This window comes from Myotis nattereri, assembly GCF_964212035.1.
Source record: "Myotis nattereri genome assembly, chromosome: 10".
Classification (NCBI taxonomy): domain Eukaryota; kingdom Metazoa; phylum Chordata; class Mammalia; order Chiroptera; family Vespertilionidae; genus Myotis; species Myotis nattereri.
This window is the reverse complement of record NC_138085.1, coordinates 26,158,047-26,180,165: the sequence shown is the minus strand read 5'-3', so window position 1 is coordinate 26,180,165 and position 22,119 is coordinate 26,158,047. Positions and strand designations below refer to the sequence as shown.

General features: G+C 39.8%; 1 protein-coding gene across 1 annotated transcript in view; it reads right to left on the bottom strand.

The window, feature by feature from the left end:
* Window positions 1-372: 372 nt before the first annotated feature.
* Window positions 373-22,119, bottom strand: part of ANAPC1 (anaphase promoting complex subunit 1) — a 107,544-nt gene continuing 85,797 nt past the window's right edge. Inside the window, exons 39-48 of the mRNA XM_081101127.1 lie at window positions 19,496-19,582; window positions 17,499-17,616; window positions 16,211-16,288; window positions 15,070-15,137; window positions 13,935-14,073; window positions 11,824-11,910; window positions 10,186-10,281; window positions 8,740-8,938; window positions 1,872-2,006; window positions 373-737 (exon numbers count right to left, since the gene is read on the bottom strand). Of these exons, the coding sequence (XP_080957253.1) occupies window positions 622-737; window positions 1,872-2,006; window positions 8,740-8,938; window positions 10,186-10,281; window positions 11,824-11,910; window positions 13,935-14,073; window positions 15,070-15,137; window positions 16,211-16,288; window positions 17,499-17,616; window positions 19,496-19,582 (1,123 nt within the window). The 3' untranslated portion in view covers window positions 373-621. The remainder of the gene's footprint in view (window positions 738-1,871; window positions 2,007-8,739; window positions 8,939-10,185; window positions 10,282-11,823; window positions 11,911-13,934; window positions 14,074-15,069; window positions 15,138-16,210; window positions 16,289-17,498; window positions 17,617-19,495; window positions 19,583-22,119) is intronic.

Below are 22,119 nucleotides of genomic sequence, written 5' to 3'. Positions count from 1 at the left end.
TACAGATGAATATTCTCTACATCTTGGATGGAAACAGACAATTTCTGAAGCTATATCTATAGTGGAATGTCATATTTTCTCTATCTAGAACAGGCTTCACATTGGGTAATTCTTCCTTAGGATATAAATCTCCCATTTAGATGATCAATCACACTTTCTGCTACAAACTAATTTAAACAGGACAACTGTGACATCTTAGAAAATGCTGAAGGACTTATGTTGATGTAGAAAATTTTAAAAGCTTTAAAAACTGCATTTTTGAGCATAAAGTCACTTCACTTGAATCACCACAGATGAAGGACTTTAGAAACCAATGCCCAGCCCAGACTCCACTGCTCAAATCTCTGGAACCCCAAATGAAATCATCAAGAGTTCTGAAAACAAACCAAAAAACTTTATTTAAAAAAGTAAATTCTAACTCACTTTTATAGATCATGTGTTAATGCTGACAGCAACAGTCTAGAATATTTAAAACACTAAGGTTTTAAAATACATTGAGGTTTGTGCAGCTCATTTCCCCTGATTATATTATAACACTTACAAATGTTTCTTTAGCTGTGTTGTTTGGTCATGTTTTTGTGCAGAAGTCACATTGCAGGACAGTTTTTCCACCAGAGGCAATCACATAACCATTGGCTGTGGGTTTCCAAGAAGCAAAGGAGCCAGTCTGAGCAAAGCTCGCACAGGCATTTTCAGCTGCTTGCATTTAAACAGTAGTTCCGCAAAGCTTGTGCTCCCTAAAGAGAGGCAAATGGTGGGAAAGGTCACACCTCTCAATGGATTCAGTCCACATCCTCCTGCAAGGAGACAGCCTCAGCCAGGTTACAGTTGGCATTCTTCCCTTTAAAATCAACTACCCAAACACAACATTTAAATTATAAATTTTCCTAATGCACTGTAAAACATAATTAATTTAATGTAAACATTTAAATTTGTTCATTCTGTACTTCAGAAAGTGACCTATAACTAACTATATGTGAAACTATTTTTTTAATTACATATATTATTTAAATACAATTTAAAAACTAAAAATAACTTTAAAAAATCAATTAAGAGAGAAAAACAATATGAACATTTAGTTTGTTGGTACGTATAGGTTGTTTGGGCTCTGTGAGGAAGAACCCAACCTTTTTTTTAATGCTTATATTTTTTTTTAACTTTATTATTAAGTTATTACATATGTGTCCTGAACCCCTCATTACCCCCCATACCCCCCACTCATGCCCTCACCCCCCTGTTGTCGGTGTCCATTGGTTAGGCTTATGTGCATGCATGCAAGTCCTTTGGTTGATCTCTCCCCCTTACCCCCACCCTCCCCTACCTTCCCTCTTAGGTTTGGCAGTCTGATTGATGTTGCTCTGTCTCTGGATATGTTTTTGTTCATCAGTTTATGTTCATTATATTCCATAAATGAGTGAGATCATGTGATATTTATCTTTCTCTGACTGGCTTATTTCACTTAGCATAATGCTCTCCAGTTCCATGCATGCTTTTGCAAATGATAAGAACTCTTTTACCACAGTGTAGTATTCCACTGTGTAGATGTACCAGTTTTTTAATCCACTCATCTGCTGATGGGCACTTAGGCTGTTTCCAAATCTTAGCTATGGTGAATTGTGCTGCTATGAACATAGGGGTGCATATATCCTTTCTAATTGGTGTTTCTAGTAACCCATCTTTTTCTGAATGTAAATAAAAGTTTATGCATGTGTAAAGTTTAGAGAGTTTTTGTCAGAAAAGGTTCTAAAAAGTAACATCCACCCATGAATGAAGACAAAAACCCCCTAGAGAAAATAACTCACTAGATATGTCTCCTACCAAGAAACTAAAAATTTAAGTGATACTGAAAGAGGGATTTAGGTTTGCAGTACCTTCCAGTCCTACTGATGGCAGGTGCCGCGGAGCTGGTACCGAGTGGTAGACAAGGAAACAGGCCAGCATACTCAGCTGAGACTCTTCCCAGGGCTGCCCACTGAGATAGGCATGCAGGCACACATCACCCCCAGCTGTAAGAGAAACACAAATGAAACTACACACCTGACAGGCAGAGGGAATGCCTTCTTTTTATTCTTTTTCATCAAGAACTCAAGGAGCATTTACCGTATACTAGCACATTGTTTGCGGGTAGTTTTTATCGCGCGCTAACAGGTGGCGCTGGCCATTTTTGCTAATTTTTTGCGCAAATGGCAACGTTCAGTAAAATTACGATAACTTTAGTTTACGTATTTTTACGTTACCCGCATTCTACCGCTAGTCTATAAAAAACGTATTAATACGTGTCCCGCGCCGCTCTACCACCAGTCAACGTAAAACGTATAAATACGTTTCCTGTATACAATGTGCTAGGCAGGGACTGTCGCTGTGGAGTTTAGAGTTGGGGGGAACAGAGAGATCACACAAACAAATGCATAACTGCAAATTGTGATGAGTGCTATAAAAGTACAGTGGCACACTAGCTGTCTCCACAAACACCCACTTTACCACACTTCTCTCCACTGTGTAGCACTGCAAGGGACTGACTTCGGCTCCAAGACTAGATTCTGATTAGTCTTAGCCAGAGGTTCTCAAACTTGAACCCAGAGAGCTGATAAAAACACATCCAGAATTTCTTGAATGAGACCAGAAAACTTGCATTTATAACAAGTGCCCAGGTGCTGCTGCTCCAGGGACCTCACTTACAGAACTACTGGTCTGGCACCAGGCAATCCCATTCTCCCAACAGGACAGGGTCAGGAGAAGGACATTCTCTGTCACGGGAACTGACTGAGGAACGTCCAGGAGTTCCAGTTCAAGTCCCAGATGTGAGATGCTGGATAACCCGTTAGGTGAAGGCTCTGGGAAACAAAAATGTCCTAATTCCTGTGGCAAAGCACCAATAAGCCATTCTGTCCTTCCTCTGAGCAAAATGCTGAGCCTAAGGCAAGGAACTGTTAGTCACTAATCGAAGTTTTTGCTCCAAAAGTAGAAAAAGAAAAGCTTGCTTTAGGTTTATTTTGCTTTTCGTTTTCTAGTTTCTTATAGCAGGAACTTAGATTAGTGTCTTGAGACTGTTCCTTTCATATTGTAAGCATTTAGTGCTATAACTTTCCCTCTCAACATGATGACTCCTACTACCAGATTTCAGATTTTACTCTGAACCTGCAGTAATTAGGACAGATACAGACAGACTGACCAACCAAGGGTACAGCACTTATAGAAACAGATTCACAGTGATTATTCAGCATATGATTTTCAACAAAGTCTCAAAGCAATTTTATTACAAAGAAAAGTCTTTTCCACAAATGGTCCTGGAACAACTGGACATTGTATTAATTTAAAAAAAAAATGTCAACTCGTACCTCATACCACATAAAAGATTAATTTGAGATTAATCATATACCTAAATATCCTATATAATAAAAGCTGAATATGCTAAGTGTCCAGTCGTCCATTCAACCAATCAAAGTGTAATATACTAATGATATGCTAAAGCCACTCAACCACTCGCTATGACATGCACTGACCCCCAGGGAGCAGACAGTTGATCATCAACTAGTTGCTATGAGGTGCACTGACCACCAGGGGGAAGATGCTCCGACAGATAGGTGAGCTTGCTGCTGGGGTCCGGCAGATCGGGACTGAATGAGAAGGGCTGGACATAACTTGAAGCCCTACCGGGGTCCCTTCCTGGCTGGCCAACCTCCCGCATCCCTCCCCAGCCTGATGTGCACCAATGGGGTCCCTCGGCCTGGCCTGCATCCTCTCGCAATCTGGGACCCCTCGGGGGATGTCAGAGAGCCCGTTTTGGTCCGATCCCACAGGCCAGACTGAGGGACCCCACTGGTGCATGAATTTGTGCACTGAGCCTCTAGTAAAAGATAAAATTGCAAAGCTTTTAATAGAAAACTTTAAAGTTTTTTCATGACCTGGAGTAGGAAAGGTTTCTTGGACAGTATTTGCAAAGTAATAACTACACAACAAACTGAGAAATTAGACCTCATCAAAACTTAAAACTTCTGTTCATCAAAAATCACCCTAAGAAAAGGAATAGGCAAAATGTAGGAGGACATATGTGCCAACCATCTCACAAAGAACTTGTGGCCAGAATTTGTAGAAGCTCCTGCAACTCAATAACCAAAAGAAAGACAATTTAAAAATGGGTAGAGGTTAAACAGACACTTCACAAAGGGTGTATGAGTAACAAAGAAAGCACATGAAAATAATCAACACCATGAATTACCAGGGAAATGCAAATTAAAACTAAATGAGATACCACTACATCTTCACCAGCTGCCTAACATTAAACTGACTAACAATACCAAAAACTGCACTGCAGCCCACTGCTGGTGGGGACAGAAAAATGGCACAATTTGAGAAATAACTGAATGTGGCAGGTACAGATGACAGAAGGATGGCAGAATGCTGGTGCCTGCTGAGGCCAGGTGACAGGCTTATTAAACTACTGTTTACTTTATTATGTTTTAATTTTCCATAATAAGATATTAAAAAGTTAATAAAACCTCTCTACATTCTTAACTTAAAACCCATTTTATTTTGCTCAGTTTAAAATCTAATTGAGGAGACATATACACATCTAGACAATATGGTAAATCCAATGCATGTTTGGATGGATGAGTGATCTGGGTTATTACTGAGTGACCTTAAAAGTAAGGCAAAACATGAGGACATTTCCATGATGATGCATACATCAGTTCTACATTTTCACTGAATTTATTGTGCTCTATCCCAAAGCCAACAACTAGTTCTTCTGAGAGTGGAGATCATAGATTTAAGAGTTTTAAAAAATGATGGTTCCTCACTAGAAAATAAATACACATTTTTGAGAACCAAGATGGCGGCATAGGTTAACGCCGGAGTTTGCTGCTTTGAACAACTACTTCAAAAGTGAAACTAAAAGACAGAACGGACATCACCCAAAACCACTGGAACGCTGGCTGAATGGAAGTCCTACAACTAGGAGGAAAGAGAAACGCATACGGACACTCAGAGGAGGCGCAGTGCTGAAGTCAAATTCTGAGGTGCGGAGTGTGCGCGTGGAGCGGGCTGGTGGCGGAGGGCGCGGTTGCCGTTTTCAATCGGGAGGGAGTCGCAGACTCTGAGCTCCAGATCCGGGCGAGTCTTTAGGGACCCAGACTCAAACGGGAGAAGCGGGACTGCCTGGCTTCGGTCAGAGCGAGTGCAGCTTTCTCTCCGAGCTTTGCAGCCATTGCTGGGACTCAGAGAGGCAGAGCCCCTGGGGACAGGACTGAGAGCCGCCATCACTGCTCTCTCTGGCCCACCCTATTGATACTGTACGACCCGCCCCGCCCAAGCCCTGCACAGAGGCATTTGCCAGATAGCCTCAGGCAAACGCCAGATTAGCACCTCCCTAGAGGACAGAAGTTCTCTCACTGCTGACACAGCTGATTCTCATAGCCACTTGGCCTGGAGGTCAAACCCTCCCTGGAATTAGCTACAACAATCAAGATTTAACTATAAAACCACGAACAAAGACCACTAGGGGGTGCACCAAGGAAGCATAACAAAATGCGGAGACAAAGAAACAGGACAAAATTGTCAATGGAAGATCTAGAGTTCAGAACCACACTTTTAAGGTCTCTCAAGAACTGTTTAGAAGCCGCCGATAAACTTAATGAGATCTACAAGAAAACTAATGAGACCCTCGATGTTATATTGGGGAATCAACTAGAAATTAAGCATACACTGACTGAAATAAAGAATATTATACAGACTCCCGACAGCAGAACAGAGGAGCGAAAGAATCAAGTCAATGATTTGAAATGCGAGGAAGCAAAAAACACCCAACCGGAAAAGCAAAATGAAAAAAGAATCCAAAAATGCGAGGATAGTGTAAGGAGCCTCTGGGACAGCTTCAGGCGTACCAACATCAGAATTATAGGGGTGCCAGAAGATGAGAGAGAGCAAGATATTAAAAACCTATTTGAAGAAATAATGACAGAAAACTTCCCTCACCTGGTGAAAGAAATGGACTTACAGGTCCAAGAAGCGGGGAGAACCCCAAACAAAAGGAATCCAAAGAGGACCACACCAAGACACATCATAATTAAAATGCCAAGAGCAAAAGATAAAGAGAGAATCTTAAAAACAGCAAGAGAGAGAAACTCAGTTACCTACAAGGGAATACCCATACGACTGTCAGCTGATTTCTCAACAGAAACTTTGCAGGCCAGAAGGGAGTGGCAAGAAATATTCAAAGTGATGAATACCAAGAACCTACAACCAAGATTACTTTATCCAGCAAAGCTATCATTCAGAATTGAAGGTCAGATAAAGAGCTTCACAGATAAGGAAAAGCTAAAGGAGTTCATCACCACCAAATCAGGATTATATGAAATGCTGAAAGGTATCCTTTAAGAAGAGGAAGAGGAAGAAAAAGGTAAAGATACAAATTATGAACAACAAATATGCATCTATCAACAAGTGAATCTAAGAATCAAGTGAATAAATAATCCGATGAACAGAATGAACTGGTGATTATAATAGAATGAGGGACATAGAAAGGGAATGGACTGACTATTCTTGGGGGGGAAAGGGGTGTGGGAGATGCGGGAAGAGACTGGACAAAAATCGTGCACCTATGGATGAGGACAGTGGGTGGGGAGTGATTGCGATGGTGGGGCGGGAACTGGGAGGAGGGGAGTTATGGGGGGAAAAAAGAGGAACAAATGTAATAATCTGAACAATAAAGATTTAATTAATAAAAAAAAAAAGAAGAAAAAAAAAATAAATAAATACACATTTTTGGGAACTGAGGTGGCAAATTTGGTGGAAGCTCAGAGCAATGCTGGAACCATCAAGTGTCCTAAAGAGCAATAGGACGAAAGCAGTTCAGTGCTGTTTTAGAGAATGCTCTAGAGCAGTGGTCGGCAAACCGCGGCTTGCGAGCCACATGTGGCTCTTTGGCCCCTTGAGTGTGGCTCTTCCACAAAATACCACGTGCGGGCACGTACAGTGCGATTGAAACTTTGTGGCCATGCGCAGAAGTCGGTTTTCGGCCTGGGCGAGTCTATTTTGAAGAAGTGGCGTTAGAAGAAGTGGCGGGTGTTGGTCGGTCGGGCGACAAAGACGGCGCAGGCAGGCCGCGGGATATGCAGCGCTGGGGAGGCGCGCGCAATTCATGTTGAGGATGGGAGAGGTGGAAGGGGTCAAAGGCAGCGAACGTACCTCAATCAGATTGAGGACGTTTTTAGCAAAGGCCAGCTTAGGAGTACCCTAATTAAGTTAATAACAATGTACCTACCTATATAGTTTAAGTTTAAAAAATTTGGCTCTCAAAAGAAATCTCAATCGTTGTACTGTTGATATTTGGCTCTGTTGACTAACGAGTTTGCCGACCACTGCTCTAGAGTCACTGCCAAAGTTTCATTTCATTCTATGAAATCTGCAAATCAGAGATTTAAGGACATATTTCTTAACAACAGCAAAGGTCTGCAGTACATGATAAAATGCTAAATAGAAACAAAACAAGAAAGCCTATAAAATAATTTGTGTTTTTCCCCAAAGTAAGAAAAAATATATTTAAAAAAATTTGTGATCTTTTAAATGACAAGAGGAAATGATAGGGTACACGTGTTAAATATAAGCACTGGGAGCTTGAAATTGCTGTTTCCCTAATCTGGTTTATAATTTAATTTTTTTCCAGAAATTTATGTCATAGTATTTTATTATCGGTAGGTAGCTTTTCTTTGCTGTTTTTTCTTTTTAATATATTTTTATTGATTTCAGAGAGGAAGCAAGAAAGAGAGAGAGAAATACAAACATCAATGATGAGAGAGTATCATTGATCAGCTGCCTCCTGCACACCCAACAACACAGGCATGTGCCCTGAACAGGAATCAAACCATGACCTCCAAGATTCATAGGGTCAACACTCAACCACTGAGCCACACCAGGTGACCTAGGTAGATAGTTCTTAATTGTAGTTAAACTCTTAGGTTCTTGATCGCTAGTACATGAAAAAAATCAAGAATGTTACCACTAATGTTACTAGGGTTAGTATTTACCCAAAGCAGATTGCTGTCAGAAATGTTTAAGAAGTATCTGAATGAACAAAAAAGACTAAAATCAAGGAGTTAACTACTAAAAACCAATCTCAGCCATATGTCACACACAGACAGCTTTCCATAAGTCCAAAGGCTCCATCATTTGTCTCAGGGGGGCAGACTCACTTTGACACTGTTATGAGTCATGTCACAATTTCCTTTCAATCACAAGTCAGTACATCCACGGATAGAAGGCCACTGTTACATGATGTCCCAGGTTCTCGTGGACTCAAGAGTTGGTAAAACAAGCATTTGCTCAATATGCACACACCAAATTTTCAGTGTACAGTGGGGGTGGGGGCTTGGGGCTCTAGGGGGTAGAGAAGAGGGAAGAAGACAGCTGCTGGCCTCAGGGAGGCAATGCCACTCAGAAACAAAAGACAGAGGCCAGAAAGAAAACATGATCTGACACTAGAGAAAGGTTCTTAAGTGTCAAGTGCTATTTAAAATGCTCTGTATGTTCTCTCCAGGGTTTACAAAGCAGGGTCAAATACATTTTTTAAAGAAGCTGGAGGCTGAAGCAAGTAATCAGTCTACTTCATTAACTGGAAACATTAAATCCACAGGCGTTCTGGTTTCTCCTCAGATTCGTCTTGCTTTCCAATGAGAATGTTAGAACAGAAAAGCCGAGTCCCAGCATCATCTAAGAAGCACAACGGGCACAGGCTTTTATTACCTTGTAGCCACTGGTCCAGGGTGTTATCAATAGAACATTTCACGACGGGCAGGAACTCAGAGTTCATGAAGAGCCCTCGCTTTGGGTGGGTCTGCAGCCGCTCCTGATGGCTTCTGGAGCTGAAAAACTCCAACACCAACTTTATTTGCCAAAGTTCAGATGTCTCAGACATTTCTCTTCTTCCCAGTCTTCTTACAGCCTTGAGGAGAGAAAAGGAATAGCTCTTAGGTAAAAGCCACAGGGAAATGAGGTAACTGAAAAAAATGAAAAACCCAACAGGTCCACAGCCAGTCACCACTGGGAACCCTGGTGGGTATCATGGCATGACTGGGGTCAGGCCAGAAGGCAAAAGCAACAATTCTGATAATACTGCTCTCAGGACCCATCTGCAAAGCCGCCATGGTGGCAACCATACAGGACCTTCCCTCCACAGAGACTTCCTGAGACAGCAACAAGGAAGGTTCACAGCCGAAGGAAAGCACATTCTCTGCCACAATGGCAACCAGCACCAGTGTGCACTTCCCACATTGACACTTCCTACTCAATATTGTCAGAGACCAGGCAGTGAGGCATTCTGGGCCTATGTGATTATATTGGACATTGCCTTTTAGTTAGCACATTACTCAGTACGGTGTGGTTTTCAGGTCTGGGAGTTTGTTCCCTGTCTAAATGTATTTCCCACTCTGCTTTTCAGTAGGGACAATTATGCCATTAGATGATTTACCAGATGCTTATCTGTAAACACACTGTATCATATTCACCTGAAGAGCCCTTTAAAACTATACACCCTAGACCTCATCCCAGAAATTCTGACCCAGTAGCTATAAAATGGGCTTTGAGGAACTGTGTTAAGATTTCCCAGATAAATTTTAGCCAAGTTAGAAAACTACTGGCTTAGCTTAACTGCAAATTTGAGTCTGAAAGATATACTGCGAAAAAGCCTTATGTGTTACTAATAACCCAGAGTGAATCAATTGCTTCCATCCTGTAGGAAAGCTGTCAAGCATCATTTCCTGCACTGCCCTTTTAAAACATCAGGAACACACACACACAAATTAAAAATGAATTTCCACTCCCTAAACTATAAACTGGTCCTGTAACCTCTTGCTAGCTTCAGCTCACAGGTGTGCACATGACTGCCAGCAGCAGGAACAGTTGTTCACTCACTGCTCACTTGCACCGTCTCCTCCACGGAGAGGCTCTCAGGAGGGAGGTCAGAGGCCACACAAGGAGGTGAATGGGAACCCTGGAGTAAGGTAGCCCAGAGAGGGCACTGCTGTCATAACAGATGCTGAGCTTTTTTGATAAGCACAGAGCTTTCAACTTTGATAAAGCTTCATTTTCTGAATTTCTACATGCAGAGAAGTAAAAAGATGAACACTGGGAACCTCTTCTCCCCATTCAGAATACGTCTCGTCAGAAGTGAAATAGGTTTCGGAACCACACCTGATCCATTGCTATGTATGCAGGCAGCATCTCCGGGGTCTCCTGAGTAACACACTCGTAGAGCACTGAAGAAAACAGATCCAGAAGGTCCTGCTTCTGTGAAAAATCAGAAGCTGTTTGTAGCACATCAGTGTACATTCTAGAATCAAATCAAGAACAACTGTATACCAACTAAATGGCCCATTCTTTTTTTTAATATATTTTTATTGATTTCAGAGAGGAAGGGAGAGGGAGAGAGAGAAACATCAATAATGAGACAGAATCATTGGTTGGCTGCCTCCTGTACAGCCCCTACCAGGAATTGAACCCGTAACCTGGGCATGTGCCCTAATGGGGAATTGAACTGTGACCTCCTGGTTCATAGGTCAATGCTCAACCACTGACCCACACTGGCCAGGCTACATGGTCCATTCTTAAGCTCTGCAGTGAATAACAGAAAAGGGTAAAACAGCTGGCTCTTTATAAAATCACAGCACTAGCAACATTAAACATCAATAAAATACAACCAAAATTAAGTCCCAAGGGACAGTTATGGATGTAAGTGCTATGAAGGAGAGAAGTGAATCAATCACTTGGGTTGTGCTGGCAAGGGCAGGATCCAAAAAGGGAACCCAGCACCCGAAGATGTAGTAGAAACACTAAGCGGAACAAGTCTGGGGGAGGCAGCAAAGTCACACCCAGCTGAGGTTAAGGGCAGGTACGAGTCCTGTGGCCTTGGATGCAGTGCCCGGTCTTTACTTAGTTGCGATCTTGAGCATGTGACATCTCTGAGTGGCAGTTTCCTCATCTGTAAACCCCGAATGATAAAGTACCTACCCTCAGGGTGAGAATTAAATGAGAAAATTACATGAAGTACTGAGCAGAGTGTCTAATACAGGCATCCCTCATTTTACTGCATTTGCTTTACTGCGCTTCACAGGTGTTGCACTTTTTTATGAATTGAACACAAGACCCTCCTCCGGCAAAAATATGATGACCTACATCACCATGAGACCCACGTCACTATGGCACCTGTGTCATCCCGGTGGTCTGGAACCCAACTCACAAAACCTCCAATGTATGCCTGAATACAGTAAAGATTCAATAAATTTAGAGGGTACAGGTTATTCCACTTTCCCCTCTAAACAAGAATGTAAGGTAGGTTCTCTTTTAATCCCACTTTTAAAAATGAGGTAACTGCCTCTTGGAGAGGTTAAAACTTTTTTTAAGGCCACCCACACTCTGGTTGGCAATTGGCCATCAATCCCAGATCATCTAATTCTACATCCAGTCTTTGCCATCTGCAACTAACTATTGAATAAATCAGTGATCTGGGCAACCTGTGAATCCTGAAGAGAACAGTTTTATGGTCAACAGAAAGAAGGGTTATAAAATACACAGGAAATAAAATAAAATTACATAAATATAAGAGAAGGTTTGTAAACACTGAAAACATAAATCAGTATAAGAACGGACATAAGAAAATTACATCACCTATTAAAATTAGTGTCTTCAAAATTTTAACTTGCTTCTTCTACCAAGGTAGGAAATTACTAAATTTTATAGTTTTAGACTATGTAAGGGTATGATAGATTTTCTTGGTGGCATCCACAGATAGCCATAATAACAAACAATATAAGCAAATCATATAATGCATACCTGACCCATGTTCACAGTGGGTTTGCAAAAATACTCAGCAAATGACAGAAGTGCTGGATCAGAAGTGAATGCTGAAATTGTTTCAGGCTAAAAATTAAATAACAAGAAATATAAGTAAAATCAAAGGATTATTTCCTTTATGCTTCAAATGGCAACATATGCAGTTTTAAGAAATCTACCTCATTTTTCTTCAATGATACCACAAAACCCAAGATTGTACAAACTTGCTAGAGTTTCATCATCCTGTTCCCGGGAGTTATAAGAAATCAAAAGGCCAATAATAAGCAGGTCTTTCTTACACAACTCACCCCAAAAAAGGCTTTCACCTCATTCACTGACTAACTGAAAAGCAAACTAGATTGTTGCAGAAAAGGTATGGGAGGGAAATCCCACTCAAGCCACTTGCAGAAAGAAAAATACTGGATCTATCATTCCACTTACACGAGATAATAAGTCTTCAAAATCATAGAGACAGAAAGTAGAATGGAGGTTACCAAGGGCTGGAGATGGGATGGAAAGTGGGGAGTTATTCTTTAATGGAGCCAAAGTTTCCATTTTGCAAGATGAAAGGAGTTCTGGAGATGGAAGTGATGACTATACAATACGAATGTACTTATAACACTGACTTGCACACTCAAAGAAGGTTAACATAGTAAATTAGAAGGGAAAAAGAAAAGAGTATTCCCCAAGGTTCAAAACTGAAAATGAAATATGAATGTATATTACATGTTATCATTTTCCACTAAGGTTTATATTTTACTTCTGAACTTCCAGGAGGCAGAAAATTGAGATGTCTTTTAATTGTTATACACTTTCCCCATTCAAACTCAAGTCTAAATGTACCTATTTTCTTTACAAACTGGATTAGGGTCTTTGAAATGGGCTCTAATTAATATAAGAAGCAACAGTGCTAATAAATTAAGTTAAACTTTGTCCAAAAGTCCTACAAAGGTATTTCTTAGACAACCTATCAAATAGTGACAAACAACATTCCCTGATGTTAACTATATCTATTTAAACCTGGGGAACTTTTGTATTTAGCCATAGGTAACTGACCTAAAATGAAATATGAGGTGAGTTAAAATAAACTGCTATCTCCTTACTTAGAAAAACAAAGACTGACTCTCAGTCCTCTGCTGCCACTGAGCTAGTCTGTGTGCCATGTTTTTGCTGTATGTAACTATCCTTAGGGGTCCTGACATCTTTACACGGCTTCTGATGTATCTCCCGTAGAAACATATTTGTTCATGGAATTCCTGAAAACTGAGTTAAATTCTGAAATTCTGATGGTAGATCATGGAATATATTTCCAGTGTGGAAGCTTATTTGACTTCAGCAAAATATGCACTGGCCCCATGGGAATGAGATTGCTTCGTATACCCTTTAACTATTTATTCATTCCAAATACTACTGTGTTAGCATTCAGATACTTGGAGGATAAGGACAATGAAATAAGGCTAAACCTGCCACCATCTTATCTTCACCAAGATATAAGCAACAATACAAATTTAAAAATGGTACCAAGTGCTATCCTGCAAAAATATTTTTATATTTTTGCCATGAATTAAGTAAATCTTGACAGAGTGGAGGATTAATAAGTGAAATTATTAAACTAATTTTAATTTTTTTTAATTTTTATTTATTGATTTCAGAGAGGAAGGGAGAATGAGAGAGATAGAAACATCAGTGATGGGAGAGAATCATCGATCGGCTGCCTCCTGCACGCCCCCTACTGGGGACCAAGCCTGCAACTCAGGCATGTGCCCTTGGTGGGAATCGAACCTGGGACCCTTCAGTCCGCAGGCTGACACTCTATCCACTGAGCCAAGCCGGCTAGGGCAAACTAAATATTTTTATAGCATTAAGATATATTGTGACTATCCTTGCCGTTAGATGTGAATCATCCTTAGAGTCTGGCGCATGGCCCATATTTTACTATGGTTGCCACTTAAAGCAGCAGAGGGGTCATTCACTCCTTAACTCTGCAGTGATGAGAGGAAGCAGGTCCATCTACACCATACCATCAGTGCTATCACAGAAGTAAGTTTTTAGGTGGGCCAGAGGAATGTGGAACTCTCCCTTCTCCTTCAGTTTTTACCAAGCCACACTACCTTGAAAGCCCGAGCTTCCGAGTTCCTGTTAGCAACCGTCTGGGCCAATAGACTCTGCCATCCCATTGGATCGTCCTTGTAGGAGAGCTGGCCAGCTCTAAGCTTCACATATAAAACCCCATCCTTGGAAAGGATCGACCTGAAAGGAAATAAGAATGAACTTAATATGAGGTATTGCTGGCAGCTCTTGCTTAAAACATCATGTTTCCCAACACCATGTTCCCATGAGATGAAATCTTGACCATTTTCCACTAAAATATATGGTTATTTATTGTGCCTAAAATCAAACCAGTCCCTACAAGAAAGCCAAAATAAAGCTCTGTTTTTCTTTGGTGTTTAGATTCACAGAACTTGTTAAATAAGAAGGCATCCCGACTGTCCTCAGGAGTGAGCTTCAAAGGCAGTATTTTATCTGACACGTCTTCATGTTCTCTCTATCCCTGAGTCCTATGAGTCGGACACAGAAGCACCAAATCACTACTGACTGGTTGCAGCAAAAAGAAAATAAAGCTGCAAATCTAAAGACAGAACAACACAGAATACAGCTATTATATAGAAAGTTGGGAGGAAATGGAAAATGAGACTAAAATTATAAAAACTTTTGCAAGCTTGTTAAATTTTCTGGAAATATAAAGACTTAATTTACATATCGCCATAGGTATAAAACTATTACATTAACATTCACTATTCATTAAAGAATTACTTACATATGATTTCAACCCACAACCAATCTATCATAAGCTTAATTTTACGACAACAATCTAACAAGAGAAGGTAAAGAGATGCAACAGAAATGTCATCTGACAAACATCAACTCAACTGTCATCAAGCTCCCTTTGTGGGCATACACATCAGCCTTATTTTCTTAAACTAAATCGTTCATTATTGCTCCAACTACAGTTCCATTACTGCCCCAATTTAAGTCACTTCAAGTTTCTCAATGAATAAACATAAACATTTAAGGTTTTATTTCTAAATTAAAATTTTCACTTTCTCACACAAATGTTTCAAAGATATTGTTCTGAATGAGATAGAAGGATGACAAGAACCATTCTAGATATTCATCTGTAATTTATGTCTTCCCATGTGCTTCTATTCACTTTACAAATATGTCTGAGAAATTCAATAGACTTACTTTAAGTGCTGCGTTCCCTTGCTTAAATCTATGAGCAGTTCCCAGTATCGTGGACCTTTAACTTTAATCTGCCAAGACAAATATAAATACAGTCAACCCACTGCTGAAAAAGTGCTAGTCTGACAAAACGAAACCCATGCTTCACAGAAGAAATAAGAATAACTGGACTGGAAAGAGATGCTGAAAGGTTAACAAACTCCATTTCCCGAGGTGTGTGTGAGTCATGTTCTGAGGCCATCTAACCCACCAGCAGAGGCCTTCCAACTCCCCATGAAACCTCCTGGGACTGCTTTTCTATTTCCTGCAGAAAGCGGGAAAGGGGTAGCAGGCACCGTGTCTGGCTGTGAAGGTGGCAAGAAGCAGGCCAAAGAGATGGATGAGGACGGTAAGGCTTTCAAGCAGAAGCAAAAAGAGGTGAAGAAACTCAAGGAGCTAAAATCAAAGGCCGTGGGCAAGTTCCCCTGGTTACAGGTAGAATTTAAAAATCTGGCAAACTCTGGTGTGGCTCAGTTGGTTGAGCACCATCCTGTGCACCAAAAGGTTGCCAATTCTATTCCTGGTCAGGGCATATACCCAGGTTGCTGGTTTGAACCCCAGTCAGGGTGCAGGAAGCAACTGATCAATGTTTCTCTTTCACACAGATGTTTCTCTCTCTCCCTAAAAAGTTAATAAGAACTTTTTTTTTTTTTTTTTAAGAAATCTAGCAAAAAAGTGAGCTGCTCCTTAGGCCTAGGGCAATGGTGATCCTTAACTCCATTTCTGTTTTAACATCTGGATTCCCTGTCATAACATCTGCTGCCACCTATCGCTAGAATGAAGTGCTCTCTTGGAGCCTATAGTACATTTAAGAATAAACTTTTGTAATAAATAATAATCATGCAGTGGCTCTCTAGTTCTTCTCTGCCATTTCAGCCTTAGCTGTGAGCTCAGAGTAAACCCAGCCCAGAATCCTGCCAAAATGTGTTCTTCAGTCTTCTACCCCGATTCTGTACCACCTAGAATTAAAGCTACTCATTTGGAAAGAAAACAAAACAAAAAAAACACAGAGAAAGCTAAGGATTTTGTTTAACTATTTTTTATGCTATGCTGCTCTGGTGACTTTATCCCTTGGATAGATCTCCCTAAGTCATATCCAACTTACCTGCTTTAAAAGATGGAGCTCGGGAAGAAGGGTAGGAGCCATCAGTTCTTCTTTGGTTTGCTCATACCACTGAGTACCCTTCACAAATACAAGAGCCACATTCACGATAGAGTTAGGGCAATGATTTTCAACCTTTTCCATCTCATGGCACACAGAAACTATTTACTAAAATTCTATGGCACACCCAAACATATTTTTTGCCAATCTGACAAAAAAAATAGGTATAATTTTTATTGGTTCACCCCAAACTGCTGTTGTTGTATTGGCTGTAGTCATTTTTAAAATTTGACAATCTAAGGGAAAAGAGGTCCATGCACCTGACCTCTAAATAGTCAGGTATCGCATGTTTTGAAAATTCTTGCGGCACACTTAGTTGGAAATCACTAAGTTAGGGGGAGCTACAAAGAAGAAACATCTCCACTCTACACTTCTCCTTCCCTGCAGTGTGTACAGACTAGCAAATAGCACAACATCCTCTGACACTCAAGTCTCAAAGGGCTCAAGCCTACAACCCACTGTGGGTCCACACCACCTTCATCACGTGGAGCACTGCACTCCGATGCTGGCGATACTGCCAGTCTGCACTTGACAGACCTCATGCTGTCTTCTCTGCTGGGACCATGCCCCTGCGGTTGGCACCTCTCAGCCCAAACACAGTGGCTGCCTTAACTGTCCTCCTGTCCTGCTGCTCTTAACCCCCCAGAGACAGATGGAGCACTTCTCTGCTCCCCCTGCATCCCATGCATACCTCTGATTACCACTCTATTCGTACAGCACCCATACCTGGCTCCCCAATGGGTGGACAAAAAATATGACAATGTCATATTTTGTATCCCAGAGCCTAGCATAATTTTGACACATAAAAGGTACTCAATCATTTTCTGAATGAAAGATACATTATGTGTAATCTAGTCCTGCATCTAAATCAAAGATCTCTTCTCAAATACAGGACTGTGGGCTTTCATGCCCTTTGATAACCAATCTTACAACAGTTCCAACTCAGTTCATTTTTTAGAACACTACCACCAGCCACATACAGTTAACAGGGACACTTTCAAACAAGCTCTGAGTATGGAAGGGCAGCTGCTGATCTCTAAGAGTTTAGACTCACAGACTGTAAATGAGCCTGGCTGGCTGGCAGGATGTGTGAGAACTGTGGAGGCTTCAGTTTTTATGGGAGTTCAACTCATTACTGTCATTTTTTAAAGGACACTTCTGAAATACTTTGACCTGCAAAGATGAATGAGTGGTAGTAAAATTACAAATAAATGACAGGTGAAAGTGTTACCTTGTAGGTAACTTCTAAGAGGGCATAGCAGGGGGTGTTTGTGTCCACATCCACAGGCACCAGCAGCCGTGGTTCTGCAGCCAGCACGTACAGGTGCCGCAGAGCCTGGAGGTGATACCTGTTGACAGAAAACAGACAGGAGGTAACCAACAGGTGACAACAGCAACAGACTGAACCAGAAAGACGCTAGCATGCTCTCTTCCAATGACAGTTATCCTGAAGGAAAATAAGAAAATCCAATTAAAATGTCATGGAGAAATTCTTTTAAAAATTATAGATATTTGATCCTTTACCAACGAACTCTTTACTTGAGTTTCCAGTTACAAGGTTTTATAGGGTTGTAAAATTTACCTAACATGAAAATATGTAGTAATAAATTGATCATTTATAAAATCAGATTTCAGCCAAAACCGGTTTGGCTCAGTGGATAGAGCGTCGGCCTGCGGACTCAAGGGTCCCAGGTTCGATTCCGGTCAAGGGCATGTACCTGGGTTGCGCACATCCCCAGTGGGGGGGGTGCAGGAGGCAGCTGATCGATGTTTCTCTCTCATCGATGTTTCTAACTCTCTCTCTCTCTCTCCCTTTCTCTCTGTAAGAAATCAATAAAATATATTTAAATAAATAAAATAAAATAAAATCAGATTTCAAATATCCTTTGCTGCTCAAAACAGGCATCCTTTTTCCCCTCCTAAGGTATTTACTTTCAGTTCTTATTTTTTCCTTAAGTACTCATAGGGAAGAAGGGGGAAGAAAGAGTGCCAGCTTCCTCAGACAGGAAAGCTCTCCTACAAGGATGTTACACCAAAAATAATGGGTGAGATTATGACAATATTTTTAAAAATTTATATCTTAGAATTTAAACACACAAAGAAAGTTTTTATATTTCAAGATCCCAGAAAAAAAAGGATAAAATGAAACCTCATTATATTTTAAATTTTAGTTATAACAATACCCTCCCCCTTCCCACTAAAATTTACCCACCCCTACAAAACTATTTGAAATAAAATCAATCATGGCCAGAAAAAAACTACTATTTATCAGTTATATAAAGGTTCTTAGTGCTTAACACCAAATTGCTTTTTTTTTTAAATAGCTAAACCAACTTATAATATAACCAGTAATGTGTATGGTTTTCCACTATACTCTCACCAATAGCTGACCATAATGACTTTCCTAACTTATATTACTTAACAATAATGTTCTTACGCACCACCTATCATTAAAGTGTGGGCTTCGTGTCAGGCCACTTTGTAAAAGAACTTGTGCTATGGGCTACAAAGCAGTTTAAAGTGATGGCTTTGCTCCACAATGAGGCTTCATCCCTGGGTGGCTGGGGTGCCTTCAGTTGAGCACACTGGTCATCTCAAATGTCATGGGATGCAAGCAGCTACTTCCCTCCCTTACGCCATGCTATACCTGATGTCTAGAGAAATTGGTTTCTTGTGCTCTGAAGGCAAAGTGTTTGTATTGTCAGACTACTCCTATGTGTTTAAGATTTACTGCTCGCTGCCACTTTTAAATTGACTGGTTTTTTGCTTCATTTTGCTTTTCTTGTCCTTCCCATGTCATTTATATAAAACTTCTTGGCACTCATGTAAAAGAGAGAAAAAAGTGATTCATATAGACATTGCCACTAAATCAGACAAATTTCTCTCTTGGAATTAATTATAGCACAAAATATATCATCTTCAGCTCCTCTTGGCTATTACCTTTTGATCAAATTTTCCCCTAAAGATAACCTTGGCAGTCTACTTCCAGGTCTAGAGCAATTCTAGTGACTGAAGTACCATGAAAGACAAACCAATAATCAGATGTCCAAAGTTCTCTTCTGGTCTAATACTTTGTAAGAGAAACTTTAAAAAATAGCCCGAAAGATAACTAAGTTCAAGAACACAATAAACCTAATTTGGAAATGAGTCCCTGGAACCAAAACACGACCAAATTATCCCCTTAGAGAGTTGCAGAGAGATCATGTGGGTCAGAATTACTGGACTCACCGATTGTCAGTGCTGTGAGCTGGGAAGTGTGGGTAAAGGGCACAGAGGAGAGCAGCGATGGAGGAGTTTGAGGTGCTCAGCGAGTACCTGGGAGATAAATTCAGGCAGTACAGACATAATTAATGATACTGTCAAACTTTCATGGCATTCTTGAAAACCAGCTATTGGAATATTTATTATGGCAAGGCATACCAATGGCAAGGCCTTGAAAATACATGTCAATGCTGTGAAAATTTCACTTCTTAGTAAGTATGCAAACTACTTCAAGATCATGCACTACTTAAAGCAGAAGCAATATCCCACAAATGCTAAATTACAAAATTTGAACTAATAAGCAAAGCCTTAACCTAAAATAGCATTGTACTGTGGACCATGAATGCAATCCTAGAGATTATGGACATTTAAAAAGTCATGTATAAAGTACACCCCCTTCTTCTCCAGTTTTATAGATAGCTATTTTTAAAATTATGAACATTACTTTTAAATATATAAGGTTTTCACTGGGTATCTAAAATTTCTATTTCTGTAAAGCATGAGCATTTCCATAGAATATTTAACTCAGTGAAAAAGGAAAAAGTTAGTATTAAAAAGTTGCAATGATTGTGTAAACAACTATTTCTCAAAATAAAAATGGTTTTTCATTATCAATGATAAACTTATTTTATAAAAGCCACATACTCTTAGTAAAGTAAAATCTTCCAAATTATTTTAATGTTGTTCAAATTCAGCATAGCAAACAGGCAGGTTAGTCTAAAGTTCTGGAGTTTTTCTTACAAATATTTTGAAATAAAGATGGTACAAGACATCACATAAAACCACTGTTGAAGCTACTTAATATACAAACATATTTTATTCCATACACACACACACACACACACACACACACACACACCCTCCAACCGCTTTCCCTGCCTGTCTTTAAATTAGGGTAACAAGTAAGAACTTAGCATTTATCATACACACATATTTAATGAATTTAGAAAGAAAAGATTTCAAAATTTAAGTAAGAAAATATTTGACAGGTGCATAAAATAGGCCATTTTCTCCTTACCATTACAATAAAACTAAAATCCAAATGTTGGCTATTAATGTCAGGAATTTTGACATTGAATGTAAGGGTGTAGCTGTACTATAAGCGTAAATGTTGTCACAGAGTACACATAACCATGAAACGACCAGGAATCACTAGAAGAGCAGAGGCAGCGTGGGAGAAAACCCACTCAACATGAAAGACCAAGTAGGGTTGTACAGTACGGAATGGTGAGAGATGGCATTGAGTAAGAGAATAAAATCAATGTAGGGTCTTATTTTGAAAGGAAAATAGTATTTCAAAAATGATGAAATAAGAATATTTATACTATATTTCTACAGCCATTCTTAATTCTATACAATTAAAGAAAGAACAAGTGTACAAAGCCTGTTCAAAGGGCATGCAACCTTTCTGACAACCTCTGCTTTCTATGCTCTGGAAAGGCAAGTTCCAATGTTTAGTTCAGTCTTAAAAAAGAGGACAAATAAACCTACGTGACTTTAGAAAACATGTCAGTAAACCTAGGTCACACACACTAGAGCTAAGTGCTGGGATGCATCACATTCACAGACTGGAAGACTCAACACTGTAACAGATTTCCATTCCTTCCAAACCCATGGAGAGACTCAGTGCAATTCTGATCAACATTTTATCAGCTTATTTAGTGTGAAAATCACAAACAAATTCCAATACTGATATGGAAGTGAAAAGCACCAAGAACAGAAAATACACTATTGAGAAATCAATCCCAGTTTGGAGGGTCTCCTCTACCATACATCAAGAACCACTACAAAACTACAATAATTAAGACAGTGTGGTACTGGTGCAAGTATAGATACATAGACCAATCGTACATAACAGCACACAAATAAACACAAGTATGTGAACACTTAATTTATAACAAAGGTGGTTCTGCAGAAGAATGAAAAAAGATAAACTTCTCAATAACATGAGGCCATCAGTTGGGGGGGAGTGGGGAGTGGGGGAGAAATGCAGAAAAATCAGTTCCAGGTAGATTTTAAATGCTAATGAACAGAAAAGCTAAAAAAAAACTTCTGGAAGACAAATAGGACAAAAAAGTACAAATCAAAAAAATAATAATTCTGCTCATCAAAAGATATCATTAAGAGAGTTAAAAGGCAAGCCAAAGAGTAGGAGGAGATAACTACAACATACAAAACTGACCAAGGCCTCAGGATCACAATGATAAACCAATATGGAGTAGACAATTTGATAGAAACAGAAAGAAGAATAGAGGTTGAATGAGGCTGGGATAAGGGGAAATAGAGGAGTTGTTATATAAAGTGTCTGTAAGTTTCAGTTTTGCAAGATGAAAATGTGAATATACTTAATGCTACTGAACTGTATATTTAAAAATATTTAAGGTGGCAAATTTTATGGTATTTTACCACAAATAAAATTTGAAAAACAAATAAACCAATATGAAAATAAGTAGCAAGAGATTTGAACATTACACAAGGAGATTTCTAGTTGGTCATTATCATTTCAGGGAAAAGGAAATTAAAACCACAATGAGGTATTATTACCAGAAGGCTAAAATTAGGGTGACTAGCAAGTGTTGACAAGAATGGGG